Source organism: Triplophysa rosa, unplaced genomic scaffold (assembly GCF_024868665.1).
Source record: "Triplophysa rosa unplaced genomic scaffold, Trosa_1v2 scaffold491, whole genome shotgun sequence".
Classification (NCBI taxonomy): Eukaryota; Metazoa; Chordata; class Actinopteri; order Cypriniformes; family Nemacheilidae; genus Triplophysa; species Triplophysa rosa.
In genome coordinates this window covers 6,346-21,458 of record NW_026634498.1, presented here as the reverse complement: position 1 = coordinate 21,458, position 15,113 = coordinate 6,346, and the positions used below count along the sequence as shown (strand labels likewise).

The 15,113-nt window shown below is 37.9% G+C and overlaps 3 protein-coding genes across 3 annotated transcripts in view; 2 read left to right on the top strand and 1 right to left on the bottom strand.

Moving 5' to 3' along the window:
• Nucleotides 1-1,431, bottom strand: part of LOC130550945 (pecanex-like protein 3) — a 10,260-nt gene extending 8,829 nt beyond the window's left edge. The window contains exon 1 of the mRNA XM_057328478.1: nucleotides 1,383-1,431. Coding sequence (XP_057184461.1) covers nucleotides 1,383-1,431 — 49 coding nt within the window. The remainder of the gene's footprint in view (nucleotides 1-1,382) is intronic.
• Nucleotides 1,432-1,928: 497 nt separating this feature from the next.
• LOC130550946 (syncollin-like) lies at nucleotides 1,929-2,476 on the top strand. Its single transcript, XM_057328479.1, has one exon. The coding sequence runs from the start codon at nucleotides 1,988-1,990 to the stop codon at nucleotides 2,381-2,383; it is 396 nt and encodes a 131-aa protein (XP_057184462.1). The 5' UTR covers nucleotides 1,929-1,987; the 3' UTR covers nucleotides 2,384-2,476.
• A 3,452-nt stretch (nucleotides 2,477-5,928) lies between these two features.
• Nucleotides 5,929-11,720, top strand: LOC130550944 (guanine nucleotide exchange factor C9orf72-like). The gene is made up of 10 exons (XM_057328477.1): nucleotides 5,929-6,033; nucleotides 6,515-7,072; nucleotides 7,167-7,262; nucleotides 7,691-7,755; nucleotides 7,868-7,940; nucleotides 8,022-8,138; nucleotides 8,722-8,957; nucleotides 9,970-10,027; nucleotides 10,127-10,236; nucleotides 11,126-11,720. The coding sequence occupies exons 2-10, from the start codon at nucleotides 6,626-6,628 to the stop codon at nucleotides 11,310-11,312; spliced, it is 1,389 nt and encodes a 462-aa protein (XP_057184460.1). The 5' UTR covers nucleotides 5,929-6,033; nucleotides 6,515-6,625; the 3' UTR covers nucleotides 11,313-11,720.
• Nucleotides 11,721-15,113: the final 3,393 nt, after the last annotated feature.

Genomic DNA, 15,113 nt, shown 5'->3' with positions numbered 1-15,113 from the left:
GTGGCCAGGTCCTGCAGCCTGACAGTGTGGTCTCGAAGCAAGAAGCAGGGTTCCAAGAAGAAGTTTTCTGCTGGCATCGTGTACCACCTCAAGGACGTGAAGGAAGGCCTGTTTGGCAACTGGAACGATTCCATCTCAGGATACTACTGCACATGCTAGATGTGAAACAAGGCCGAAGACAAATACGCCAAATACATTATTAACATATGAAATGATGTTAATGAAATAAGAACAGCTGTTAACCCTGGTAAACTTGTTTTCAAATGTTCAATTAAAACATCTCTCAATGGACCTTTATTTAGTACACTATTTAGAGCATTATTTTATGGTGGCATCTGTCTGTGATATTTTAGGATCATCTGCAAGTGAATTAAACAGCAAGTATCTCTGCAGGCGATCACATTCATGAATGTTCAGGAAAAAATGCAAAAAAAGGAATTCAAAGAGTGCTGCTTGCATAGTGTAATATTTACTGGTAATTTTTGTGCACAATGTGGCTAAGAAAGCCTTAATCAGGGTTTGGCACGTCTTTAATTCACTTTCTGTGTCTTAAATTCTATCAACTGTGAAATGGCAACAACAGTCCAATCCAAGGTATTGCAAGTCAATAGGAAAGAATACAAATGTTTGTTATGGTTTGCATGTCAGAGACATATTTAAGCCTTGTCATAAAAACAACAATGAAAAGACAGAAACATTTTTCACAAACATACAGTTTCTGCACGACACATGCATAACATGGTTTGCAAGAGAAATATCATTTTTGATAATATAAAATATACTATACCTAAACATGAAAGAAGAGAACACAATTGTGACGTATTTTACAAGATCATTTTAATGTGGGCACAGCTACAGAAACAGATTTAGACTATATGTTTTAAAAAAAATAGAGTTCTACGATATTCAGATTACATTTCATAGGCCTATTCTTAAACAGACAAAACTATTTTAGTCTCAAATATAAACTTGTGCAAAGTTAGGTAACATCATGTATCCTAATGCAGTCTGCTGTGAATACTATAAATTGTTCTTTATTGTGGGCAGATATGCTGAATCTATGAATTAATCACCCACTAAACGTGTCAGATTTAAATGTAACCACTTTTCTAATTTTTGGTTTAGTTATTGACAGAGTTTCACCGCTTACTGCATATGCTACAGTGTATCTGCTTACACTTTCAAAGAATAAAAGAGTGACATTTTTACTTATTAATGTATCCCAGACATGCGCCAATAGCCAGCAATCTACCTTTTTTAATTTTTGATGTAAAAATGTGTTTAAATGCCTTTTCACAAAGTATAACCCAGATGTCTGTGCTAGATTGGGGCGCAATACACCATCCATGGTACATACCGCAATACTCTCATGCATGGTATACCGAACGCCCCCTGGTCCCTGCTGTGACTGTCCCTCCCAGCCAGTCCCATTGTTGAGACTGGCCTTTTTACCTTATGTCACAAAACATTTTTTTATTTCTTGACATTGGATTAAATAGTACTTTGGTCACTTTGAAACTAATAAGAGCTGTATTTTTTCCAAAATATTATACACTAAAGTTACTATCTTCCAAAGGGAGATGTGTATAAAGGGTATAAAGTTAATAAAAAACGGTCAATACGTTTTTCTTTCAATAAGTATTTTTATTAAGTTAAAAGTAAATTTGTTTTTTAGCATTTCTGGTGCCACGCCATGACCGCTGCCCCCACATCAAACAGAACCAATCCGAACCTTACAGTGGCTCCAGTTAAATCTAAAAAGTATAATATGCTTTATTTACTTATGTTATCAATATTATTAGGTATGGGATAAAGAACCAGGTCTAGTCTGATCGAAGACCAATAAACCAGGTTAGGATTTTTTTTGTTCTTATCACAAGGGCCTTCAGAGCACCTGTTGGCAAACCTGAGGTTTCTCACACAAGTCACATGAGGAGCAGCTATAAGTCAGGTCAAATGACCTCATTTCACTCAACATACTGAAAACATGAAGGCGTTCATTGCTGTTCTCATTGCTGCTCTGTGCTTTGAAGGGCTGAATGCACAGTGTCCTGAACCAAGCGCACTGCAGGACGGCGAAGGAAACAAACTCTGCGCACGCATGTTTGAACACAGCAGCTATTACTATGACATGAGCTGCTACGGCAACTTTTTGGATGTTTATCCTGATGAAGACGTTCCCATCATCCCCAGGGCTTGGGACAACCGTGTCTCTTCTCTCGTGGTGGCCAGGTCCTGCAGCCTGACAGTGTGGTCTCGAAGCAAGAAGCAGGGTTCCAAGAAGAAGTTTTCTGCTGGCATCGTGTACCACCTCAAGGAAGTGAAACAAGGCCTGTTTGGCAACTGGAACGATTCCATCTCAGGATACTACTGCACATGCTAGATGTGAAACAAGGCTATAGACAGAAGCTCATTGAACTTTAACATTTAATGTTAATAGAACAAGAAAAGAGCTGTAAACCCTGGTACATGCATGTTTTCGGATGTTCGATTACAAGTTCTATAATTCTGCTCAATATCTGAAATTGAATTAAATCAAATGTTGTTGCAAGAAAGTGATGCAGAAATTTTCCCTTGTTTTTTAGTTTATTACTCAACCATTCAAAAGTTTAGGCTCATCCAGTGTGTCATTTTTTGGAGGATCTATCGACAGAAATGAAATATGTGACCCTGGATCACAAAACCAGTCTTAAGTAGCACGGGAACGTTTTTAGTAAAAGCCAAAAATACATTGTATGGGACAAAATGATCGATTTTTCTTTTATGCCAAAAATCATTAGGATATTAAGTAAAGATCATGTTCCATGAAGATATTTTGTAAATTTCTTAAATTAAATATATAAAAACTTTATTTTTGTGAGTGGATGGCCTGCCACAGTGCCCCTGATTAACAACTTCAAAGGCAATTTTCTCAATATTTTGATTTTTTTTGCACTCTCAGATTCCTGATTTTTAAATGGTTGTATCTCGCCCAGATATTGTCCTATTCTAACAACTCATATATCTATAGAAAGCTTATTTATTCAGCTTTCAGATTATGTAAAAATCTCAATTTCGAAAAATTGACACATAAGACTGGTTTTGTTGTCCAGGGTCACATATAGTATACTATGTCTTGTGAGGTGTATTAAAGACCTTACATAATTAGGCGTCATGTTTTTATTACCTTAGAATGATAAACGCACTGCAGGACGGCAGTGCGTTTTCTATCTATATACGGCGGTGTACAGTAGCCCTAAATGGAAAACTGCTCTACAGAGGGTGTTTTGTAAATACATTATCTCCTTCAGCAAAGAAGCGAAAACGTGACAACATCTTAGTTCTGTGTCTGCCACGGTAGTGCTTCAAAGGGGAGGAGCAAGCGGTGGAGTGAGCTGATGCACGGCAATTCGCAACCTCACAGCTAGATGGCGCTACACAGCAAAATCGCCAGTGTTAAAAAATGTGAAATTAACTCTCACAGTGTATATATAATCCACACTATGAGAGTGTGGATTATATATACACTGTGAGTGTTAATTTGACCTTTTTTACACTGGCGATTTTGCTGTGTACATATCATACACTGGACCTTTAAGATTTTTTCCACATTTTAGAATAATAGTATCTCATATCAAAGAAACTCATGAAAACTATTTAATTACACAAATGTAAATATGGGAATTATGTTGTAAAAATGTTCTCTTGACATTTTATCAAACAGCTTCTTACCCTAGGATGCTTATGGCTACCTTTTCCTCATTTATAGTNCTCTCTCTCTCTCTCTCTCTCTCTAGCTCTCTCTCTCTCTCTCTCTCTTAAGATTCAAGATTCAAAGAAGCTTTATAAAACAAATTTTACATTGCCAAAGCACAGGAAAATTAAATATAAACATTCTGCAAAGACACATATTAAGATAAAAATACAATAAAATAAAAGTAAAAAGTATCTACATATACATATCAATATAAACAGAAAAAGAGCAAAGTATTGATGACAGTTCTCTGTGAGGGTGACAGGATCCTGTCATATAGTGTCAGTTTGTGTGTGTTGTGTCAGTGTTTTGTTGTTCTTTTGTCGTGGCAGGACTTGACATATCTTGCAGCTATGAGCTTACTGAGTTTTCTCCCAGTATGTATGAAATCGTGTCCTTTTGTTGAAACTGAGTCTTTGTGGAAGTTTGAAAACTCAGGGAAGAATGTTTCTCTGATGTGTGTATAGTTTGGACATGAGATTAAAAAGTCACTCTTCTCTTGGTGTCCATGTCTGTCTGTGTCTGCCCGTCTCTACAGTGAGCTTGTGATCACTGAGTCTGTACATGGTCAAGACTTTTCTTAGTTTAGGGTCTGATATGCTTTTGAGGTATTCTGCCAGTTTATATTCTCTGTTTAATGACAGATAGCATTCCAATTTACTTTGCTGAGCTGTTGCTTCTGTCCAGTGTTTGAGATATTTCTCTTTTTGTGTTTTTATGATTTGGTTTAGTCTGGCTGGGGTTTGGGGTTGCTTTGGGCATGTTTTGGGTTGTAGAGTTAGTTCTGAGATCAGTTGGATGAAGGGGCTTCTCCCTGGGTTCAGCTCTTGATGGCTTAAGGCTTTGTGATGGAGTGTCTCTGTATCGCTGTTCTTAAGGTGAGTGTAGAATTTTATAGCTCTTTTTTGTAGTTTAATTATTAGAGGATATAGTCCTAATTCTGCTCTGCAGGCGTTGTTTGGAGTTTTTCGCTGTACCCGTAGAATGTTTTTACACATTTCTGTTTGCAGAGTCTCTATTGGGTGTTTGTCCCATTTGGTGAACTCTTGGTTGGTGAGAAGGCCCCAAACCTCACATCCATACAGCGCGATTGGTTCTATAATTGATTGGATTATTTTCAGCCAGATTTCAGTTGGGATGTCAATTTTGATATTCTTTTTTTTGATATTCTATATTTTCTCTCTCTCTCTCTCGGGTCATTCACAGCCTTGTTTAAGTTTCCGGTGTTACTGATGTTTATAGCAAGATATGTGTAGTTTTGGGTGTGTTCTAGGGGCATTTTGTTTAGTTTGAAACTGTGATGTTGGTTTTGGCGACTGGGCATTTTTTGGAATATCTTGATTTTAGTCTTTTTAAGGTTAACTGATTGCGCCCATGTTTGACAGAAAGTGTGCAGGGTGTCTAGATGTTGCTGTAGACCCTCTTTTGTGGGTGACAGCAGCCCCAGATCATCTGCAAAGCATTTCACTTAGTAAGGTGGGACCGGGTGCTGGTGACTGTTCTAGAGCTCGAGCTAATTCATTAATGTATATGTTAAATAGTGTAGGATTTAGACTACAGCCCTGTCTCACTCCACAACTCTGGGAGAGAAAGTCTGTGTGCTTGTTGCCGATTTTAACTGCAAATGTGTTATTTTTGTACATTGATTTGATGATGTCGTAGGTTTTTTCACCGATGCCGCATTGAATCAATTGAAGAAAAAATCCCTCATGCCAGATTGAGTCAAAAGATTTTTTGAAGTCAACAAAACATGAGAAGAGCTTTCTTTTATTTTGAGTGGTTTCTTTGTCAATTAAAGTACGAAGAGTGTAGGCTATATATGATCTGATGTGCGGTATTTTGGTTGGAAACCTATTTGGCATTTTCTCAGGATGTTTCGGTCGTTTAGATAATGGTGAAGTCTGCTGTTAAGAATGTTACAGAAGAGTTTACCTGGGTTGCTAGGTAACAAAACGACTAAGCATAAGGTAATTGAATTGCAACCAAAGTCCCGCGAGAACGATTCGAGGGCTATGTGGTCCTCGCGCGACTTTGACTTTGATATGCGGTTCTCGCGCATACCATGAAGTCGACTACACCACAACTTTTCTTACTATAATTCACACCAAAAAAGTGGTAGTTTAACAAAACGACTAAGCACGAGGTAATTGAATTGCCTCTCGGTCTTTCCTCCGCTAGAGGGCGCTGTTTAGTCTCGAGCGCCAGCAGCGCGCTTCTGCGCGTCCCTGTAATGACAGCGGAGAAGAGAACCAGGAAAAGGGTCTCGAGTCGACGCTACGTCTTGTTTTGACCTAAAACAGGTAATAATCTTAATATGTCTCATGCCAACTGTGTTAGTGGAAGAAGACGCCGTGTAATGACTCGCTTTAGCTCGGTGTGTTTTATGCACCCTTACGAATAATACCACTATAGTTTCACTATAATAACCATAGTTTAATTCGTAGTAAAACCATAGCAACCACAAATTTACGATGGGCTCAATACAATAACATTAATTTGACCGTGGTTACATTTTTTTAAGCATTTTAAGAGGCAGCTTCACTGTATGACAGCTGAATATAGCCCTTTAATTTACATGATTTCAACTAAAATATTGTTTAAAAACATAAAATATTGTTGTTTCGTCCATTGGTGTCTATAAAACATCAGAACCAAATAATAACCTGACAGAACAAATCAGTAGGTTGGAAATCAACAATGCAGTTCCATGTTTGTGGCATTGGACTGGCGTTACATGTTTCCATTCTCCTTTCTGTTCCTCTCCATTGTTTTCTTCTTAAGTGGATTGCACGCGTGTGGTGCAACAGCAGAGGGATGACGCAATCTGCTTGCCACCTCTGAGATCCGCATTGAGAGACTGACAGTATTGTGACACAGGTGTGTGTGGGCACAATGTCTGCAGCCTGTCCTCCTCAATCTCCCGCTGTGGCTAAGACTGAGGTGCTGGTTGATGATTGGTGTCCCGTGCTGGCCGCCACCTTCGCCTACTGGGACAACATCCTGGGACCCCGCGTACGGCACATCTGGGCCCCCAGAGGTCAGGGATTTTCGCTGCTTTGTGATGGAGAGGTCACGTTTTTAGCCAATCACACTCTCAACGGGGAGATTTTGCGAAGCGCTGAGAGCGGTGCGGTGGACGTGAAGTTTTTCGTTCTGGCAGAAAAGGGAGTCATCATTGTCTCGCTCATCTTTGATGGAGAACTCAAAGGGGATAAGAACACTTGTGCTCTGTCGATCATTTTACCGCAGTCAGAGCTAAGCTTCTATCTGCCTCTTCACAGTGTGTGTGTGGAAAGACTCAAACACATCATCCGCAAGGGACGCATCTGCATGCAAAAGGTCTTGCCTGTTCGGTTGTGACTCTTATACTTATTATCTAACAGTTTTCGTTCACTTTGTATTAATGGCTTCTTGTGTCTTGTTTTTCTCGTAGGGTTACAACATCATCTCTGTGTTGTCATCTGAGATCGTTCCCATAATGGAGCTTCTCACCTCCATGAAGAAACACAGTGTACCTGAGGAGGTGGATGTAGGTGTTTCTGTGTTTTGGGGGGCTTTTGGCCATGTTTAAATCACAGTTTAGGATTTAGTGTGGAAAATGATTCGTGAGAGCCAGACCCAAACCCAATCCGATGCTCCTCTCGAAGTGTGACAACTGCATATGTCATAACAGGCACAGTAACAACTGTACCACAGATGCAATTTCAAAGTTATTTATTGGTGTGATTGTGCACCCACATACAAATAACACAACAATGAAAATCAGTGGCTAAAAATGAAGAGTCAGTAAAGGTATTAAATGATATTTAAGATTAAATAAACATGAGATAAACAAAAGACTGATAAATAGTGTTTAATTTCTAACAATGTTATATATTCTGTTAAATTTGACAGTTTAAAAAGAGTAGTCTCGCCTTCTCACTGACCCACATAAAGACATGGTTTTCCTCGTTACAGATAAAGGACACTGTGCTCAATGATGATGATATCGGGGACAGCTGTCACGAAGACTTTTTGCACAAGTGAGACATATGTCTTTAAGAAGCCAATGATCTGAATTGTCTTCATGCCATCAATCTATTACATTATTTGGTGTCTAGTTATCCAGACAGGTTGTGTTATTTCTGTCTTCAGGGCTATCAGCTCTCATCTTCAGACCTGCGGCTGTTCCATGGTGGTTGGCAGCAATCCTGAGAAAGTCAACAAGGTAAATATTCCTGCATTCACAGGGCTGACATTCACACCTAATTCGTACGTGTGCTTTACATTTCGTTGTTTCCTTTGCTAGATTGTGCTCACGCTGTGTTTGTTCCTCACCCCTGCCGAGAGAAAGTGTTCTCGACTGTGTCACCCGGACGGCTTGTTTAAATACGACACTGGCCTGTTTGTTCAGGGTCTCCTCAAGGTATCTCCAGCATCCCTCTGTGGGACACGTAACTACTTTTCATTTGCACATGATTTTGTGCCTCCTTATGGTTTATAATCATTAAGGTTCTTTGGGGCAAATATGGCTGCAGGTGGTTTGCTTTGCTGAACAGTAGTTTTATGTTGTTTTTCGAATGCACCTGTTATTGTTATGGCATCTCGTACAATGTGTGACCCGACAAAGCTCTTTTATTCGGTTGTACCGGTGGATAACCATAAGTGAATACACCTGCTTTACAGTGCTTTTACACAGTTGTCATTAATTTTCACAGTCCCAAAGGGGGAGTCATTAGCTTCACATTAGTTGACTACAAGCTCTGTCACACACAACACAGCTGAGGCACTGAAAATTGAAATATGTGCAAAATCCATCTATTTGAAAAACTTGAATCTAATACAAAGTTGCTTTCAGCATCTTTGATGTTGACAAATCGGGTATTATAGAGATTTCTGTGTTTCCCACTAGTATATACGATTTGCTTGGCCAGTCATGTGCCACTTGACATTTTGATATTTCTTCCTACGCATTAGAAATAAAAAGGTCCCTGTTTTCTCTTTCCCAGGACTCCACAGGGAGTTTTGTGTTGCCATACCGGCAGGTGCTCTACTCCCCCTACCCCACCACCCACATTGATGTGGACATTAACACGGTGAAGCAGATGCCCCCCTGCCACGAGCACATGTACCATCAGCGACGCTACATGCGCTCGGAGCTCAGTGCCCTCTGGAGGGCCGCCAGCGAGGATGACATCAGTCCAGACAACCTCATCAACGCCCAGGACTCCTTCACCCCAGACCTGTATGACCTTTGAACTCTAAATCCTATCTTTAGATGAAGTTCATGATTGTCTTTCCTATTACTGGCAGGATAGGAAATTCTTGTGGTATTTTGTCCAAAGTCATTATATTTTTTCAAGTATAATGAAACGTTAGTCAGTCATTATGGTAAAATAAACCTGGACGCAAAAACCAAAGGGTCTCGTAAATCAGAAGGTTTTTATTAAAGTAATAATGTGGTGTAATAATAATCATCTTGCTGGGGTTGGGGGACACAAGTGTACTACATCAAAACACTACTGTTTTAAAATGACTATATTTCACAGCTTTGAGTAGCTTATTTCTTCCGTAAAAAGGAACGGCAATGTGAGCATAAACATGAAATCATTGTGTTATGTAATCAAAAAGAGACTATAGATTATTATTCGAGACTTGAAACTAGCACATCGGCCGTATGTGGGATTTCAGTTGCCCTAGTGATCATTATATTGATGTGTTGAGTCCAACACATTGGACTCTAGAATGGTGTGATTGACCAATCAAAATCAAGTATTCCAGAGAGTCCAGAGAGTGATATGAATCAATAAAAGGTAGGGAAACCGGTCTTTTGATCTTATTCCTTTGAATCATAACATTTGCTTTGAGATTTTCTGTGTGTAGATGTTTGGCCTTGAAATTGTAAAAACTCTCCACCCTCTGCTAATGTCATGGTTCACTGCTGTGGCCAACACAGTGCTGCATCATTGATTTGTTTTCAAAGACTGTCAATGACAGTTCGGCTGAGAATTTTTCTATTAAAAGTTCACAGAGTTGCTGAGAGGTGGAACAGAGATGTTTCACTTTTCATTTAACCTGATCACTGTATCACTGACTCAACGGACTTTATACATAGTATACAAAAACGACAAATTTTTGACTTTTATATGTCAAATAGTCAACTTCATTTTTTTTTTTTTTTTGAAAGTTTGTAAAGTTTTGAGATGATTTTTAACCCTCTGAATGTGTTAATTACATGTCTCTTTGGCTTTTCTAAGGAATATATTTCAGGACGTGATGCATAGAGATACTCTCGTGAAGTCGTTCATAGATGAGGTGAGTCTGCACTACTCTCCTTAAAAATTCTCTGAAATACTTTACACCAGCGTTCCCTGCTGTGGCCTTGATAACATACGTGTGTGTGTCGTTGCCTAGGTGTTCCTGTTAAAACCAGGTCTGTCTCTTCGGAGTGTGTACTTGTCCCACTTCCTTCTTCTGCTAAACAGGAAGGCCCTGACACTGCTCAGATATATTGAGGATGAGACGTATGTGCAGCAATTTTGACCTTGTTATCTACCACCACAGATATATTTAGGATATACTCACTCATGCACTTTACATACAGTACAGTCCACAAACATGCAATATATATGAAGAGTTCATTAGCAAAAATTCTGAAATAAAAGTCAAAATTTTAGAGACATTTACTTTGCTCTTTTAAAGGGGTCATATGGCGCGAACACGTGTTTTTCTGTGTCTTTGGTGTGTTATAAGTTGCCCATGCATGTTTTAGACACGTAAAATTGAAAAAATTAAAGTGTCGGAACAAAAGATGCATTCTATCTAAAAGCGAATGCTCACCCAGACCTGCCTGAAACACCTCGTGTAACCACACCCCCACAAATCTACGTCAGTTCGTGGTATGATTTGACTAAGACCGCCCAAATGTATACGTAAGTAAGGTGGGCGTACCTGTCAGTACAATTGCTTTGGAACCTGATGTTCCAAATATGGTAAGAGGCGTTACATTTCCGTCACACACTTGCAGTATTCGACCAGTCACTACGCACTGGTTAACTGGCCAATCATAGCACACCTCGCTTTTCAGAGCGATCAGCTTTGTTCAAAATCTGCGCGTTTCAGAGAGGCGGGGCAAAGAGGAGATACAAACATGCACGGTATGTGGAAAATACAGCGTTTTTTAAACTTTAAATTGTGCATACACAACATTGCATTACATCTAAAACAAACGTTAATATTCGTTTTAGCCGTGTCATATGACCCCTTTAACATTTTGAATTTACTATTTGAAATGATGGTCCTCTGAAAAAAGAAAGTAATTTTACTACAAAAATAGTTGTCACAACAAAGATTTGTGCTTATATAGTATCATTATGTCAGATGTGCTTATCACAGTGTTGTTATTGATTATAGGCAGAAGGGGAAAAAAACGTTCAGATCTCTACGCAATCTGAAAACTGATTTGGATTTAACCGTGGAGGGGGATTTAAACATCATCATGGCAATGGCGGAGAAGCTACGAGCAGGTCTTCACTCCTTTGTTTTTGGGAAGTCTTTCTTGACCAGCGTGCAAGAGCGTGACCTCCTCCTGAGCTTCTGACCTCTGAATGTTGCCAGGATGCCTATGGATAATGTCATTAGGTCTCTCGTCAGGACACTGACATCTTTGTTTATTTTGGGCATATTTGTATGTGCTTTGTGTGCGCAGTGCACAGTGTTCTTGAAAGTACTTGTATAAGTGCTGTAGTGCTTTGTTACAACACCTGCTGCCGAAATGTTAATTGGAACAGTTTTGCTGTGAATTAATTATAATCTGATTAGTGAGGCTGGCAAATTCTTATTTGTGTACAAAAGCTTTGGGAACACTGTTGATGCTTATGAGATTTTTAGCTCGTGGGCCGTTTCCATTCAGACACGTTTGGTTTGCAGTGAATGTTTTTTTTTGTATTACACAAATAGATGTGTATGAACCATTTCAGACATTTTGTTTACAAATTTATTGTGTGATGTGTAACATTGCAAGAAAATAGTAGTAATTTTTTAATCTTTGTTAGTTGGCCCTTATGTGCACGCTTGTTTAAATTGAAATACCATAACAAAAAAAGTCTTATTTGTGTTTGGGAAACTTTTTGCCTTCTCTTTAAAACTGGGTAGAGAGATGGAGCAGGAACCCTCTGTTACATATTGTATAAAAAAAGAGTCTGGCCTATAATAATAATATGTGTCTCATGTTAATTTATATGCTGTACCTTGTTATGATGCGTACATTGCAAAAGCCATTAAAATAATCATAAATGAAGTGCAGAGTATTTTACAATTTAATTCAATGCTTTATAAAAATTATGTTGCTAACAATACTTAATCTGAATATTTTTATGTGGGTGTGACAATAAAACATTGAATGTTATCTTATTTGCCATAGACCCCCTTCTACCTCTTTGCTGAATATACCTCTGCTGAAAAGTGAAATCTAACAGTTAATTAAATGCCTTTTACTTGTGCATCTGGCTTGGGACATGAATAAGAAAGCTTGCGGGAATGTGGGAACAGTAAAAATCTGACTCAGTGTAACTAAGTCTCTCGACGTGCCAGGGAGTCAGCAAATAACAGGAAGAGCCCTTTAGACATTTTGATTTCATTTTTATTGTTCCTTAAAATTTTATAAGCCTATAATTCCTCTTCTGTGCTAAATATCACACAGATGACATATTAATGGACCCTAATGATGGTGCAGTAATGGCTTTCTCAACACACTGAGGAATGGGATACTTAAAAAATTCTCAGACCAGACCGCTGTTATGATTGTAAACACTTTGGGTGTACAGTGGCCTGTATCACGAATCCGGTTTCATTTTTTTACCCAGGTAAGTTCACGTTTAGTTTGAGCATACTCAGAGTTTTCGGGCTCAAGAAAGTGGATTGGTTTTGAGTGGGTTTTCGTCGCTATGGTAACTTAGGTTACACGTCTAACCTGCTCCGGAGAAGGTTTTATAGAGCATTTGCTTAGGATATGGTTAGGCTCAAAGAAAATTACCACAAATGAGGTTTTACTCAAAAAACATCTTATTGGAGATGCTATAGGCACAATCAGCACTTGCTTTTAATTGTTATTGAGAATTTTGTAAATTGAGATATAAAATAAAAAAGTGTATTTGCAACCAGTGTCTTTGATTAAATCAGTATTAAAAAAAAGTTGGAACAACTTAATAATATCAATAACAAGCAACAATTTTTAAGTTGGTGTTACTTAAAAATACATTTCATCTAAGAGGAAAAAGTCATCTGTCTGACCCAATGTAGTTTAGAAGTTGTCACAACTCAAAAATATTGATGCAAACTGTTGCGTTAATTTGTTGATGTTGTTGTTGAGTCTACACAATATTTTTTAAGGTGTAGATTTGTTGAGATGTTTGTAACCGTTATTTTACCATGCGTATGGTTTCTACCAGTACATTTTACATGTATTTAATTACATTGTTAATTGTGTAGGCTGTATATTGAATCTCTATTTGTTCCTTTAAAAAACTGCTTTTGTTGGGTTTTGTGAAAACTGACTTTGCAACGTATCAGCTTTATTTTGAGCAGTTGCTGATGTGGTCATATTAATGGAGATTCCTTTGATTGTAGAAACTGCTACAGTTGTGAGTTGTCATAATCTTAAAAAAAACTTGTTTAACACTTCAGTATACACTAACCATGATACTATACACTAACCATGATAATTCACCTAATAAAGCATTGGAAACCTGCCAGCCTGGCAATCGAACTTGCAACCTTTGAGTTTTAAATCTGGCTCTCTAATCATTAGGTCACAACTATCTCTGACCCAATCAAATATTGCCTAATAAATGGACAAGATTAAATGCTCTGCAGTTAAAATACTTCACTATTAACCAACTAACCCTTAACATGTCACATAACCAGCTTTCTGGAATAGCCCCCAGGTGTACATTGAAAAGCACTATAATGCTTCATTCATTCATTCATTCATTCATTCATTCATTCATTCATTCATTCATTCATTCATTCATTCATTCATTCATTCATTCATTCATTCATTCATTCATTCATTCATTGTGTCTTAATATTATGCCTTTACTATTCATTTAGTCATTCATTTGAAGAAAATAATCATATTATATTATTTCATCTATAATTATATAATCAAATAATACATTGTATGTTGTTATGTTATGTTGTTGTTGTTGTGTATAACAAAAAATGTTTACAAGTTTGGAACAACTTGAGGGTGAGTAAATGATGACAGACTTTTCATTTTTGGGTGAACCATATCCCTTTAATGCTTCTGCACCACATTTTTTTTTTTTATTTCAAATCTGGTTTTGTAAATAAAGCAGATCAATATTATGTATACTGCGCAGTATCCTAATCCATCCCCTTTATTAATATGTAATAGACAATGTGTATTTTTGTTGTGGTTAAAATAAAAATAAAAAAATTCCTAAAAGCAGACAGATAAACAAATTACTATATTATTTTTACAGTTCATTATTGTGCATAGTGTTATTTAAAATATTTAAGCAAATCTTATAATACTCTAATATTAGTGCAGGATAATTATAAAACTAAAATCTTTAATGTCTTTAATCTTTAAAAAAAGTAATGTTTTTACATAAAAAAAACGTATATTTGTATTTAGATTCTAAAGAGGTATTGTATTTAATGGACATTTTGACGCGCTTGATCCACGGAGTCTTGCGTTAACCGTGACACAATTTCTCTCATGTTTATTGGCCACATTCCATGTCACTCACGCCAAGGTTCTATGAGCTCACTCTCTGATTGGCTGTGCTGTCCAAAACATAACTGTGATTGGTCAAACCTGACACATGACGCCAAAACAGGAAGCACAGCGCTGTCCATGTATATACTCCGGAAAAGAAATCATTAGTTTGAGAAATGGGTGCTGTCTCCTGAAAGGGGTACAAGAGAATAGCTTTAAGGATCATGGCGACGTGAAATGTAATTACGCACTCTACAAGGCTAGGTGAGTAAACTGCGTGTTTCTATTCAGATCGTGTCTGAGCAGTAACTGCGGCCTACAATACAGCAGAGATTGAGCGATATCTGCCTCCACTCACCGGATCACCTGCTGAGCCCAAGCGCTGCTGTCATATTTACAACCATCTGTTTCTTCACGTTAAAATAAGACAATGGACCAAATAACATCTACATATCTGTACTGGCTGTTCAATGACATGGAAAGGCTTTTCTAAAGATGCCATAAGGGTTAGCATTGTGTTTTATTAATGTTATACTGTCCTGTGTGTTGCGTTAATCTGGGCAAACTACTAAATACACATCGAGTTTCAGTACTGTAAAATTATTATTTATTGTGAACAGTTTGGCACAATGGTTCAGTTGTCAGTCACACAGAAAT

Coding starts and splice junctions, on each gene's coding strand:
- LOC130550944 (XM_057328477.1), top strand. CDS start 6,626: ATGTCTGCAGCCTGTCCTCCTCAATCTCCCGCTGTGGCTAAGACTGAG. Junction 7,073..7,166: donor GACGCATCTGCATGCAAAAG/GTCTTGCCTGTT, acceptor TTTTTCTCGTAG/GGTTACAACATCATCTCTGT. Junction 10,237..11,125: donor AGATATATTGAGGATGAGAC/GTATGTGCAGCA, acceptor TATTGATTATAG/GCAGAAGGGGAAAAAAACGT.
- LOC130550946 (XM_057328479.1), top strand. CDS start 1,988: ATGAAGGCGTTCATTGCTGTTCTCATTGCTGCTCTGTGCTTTGAAGGG.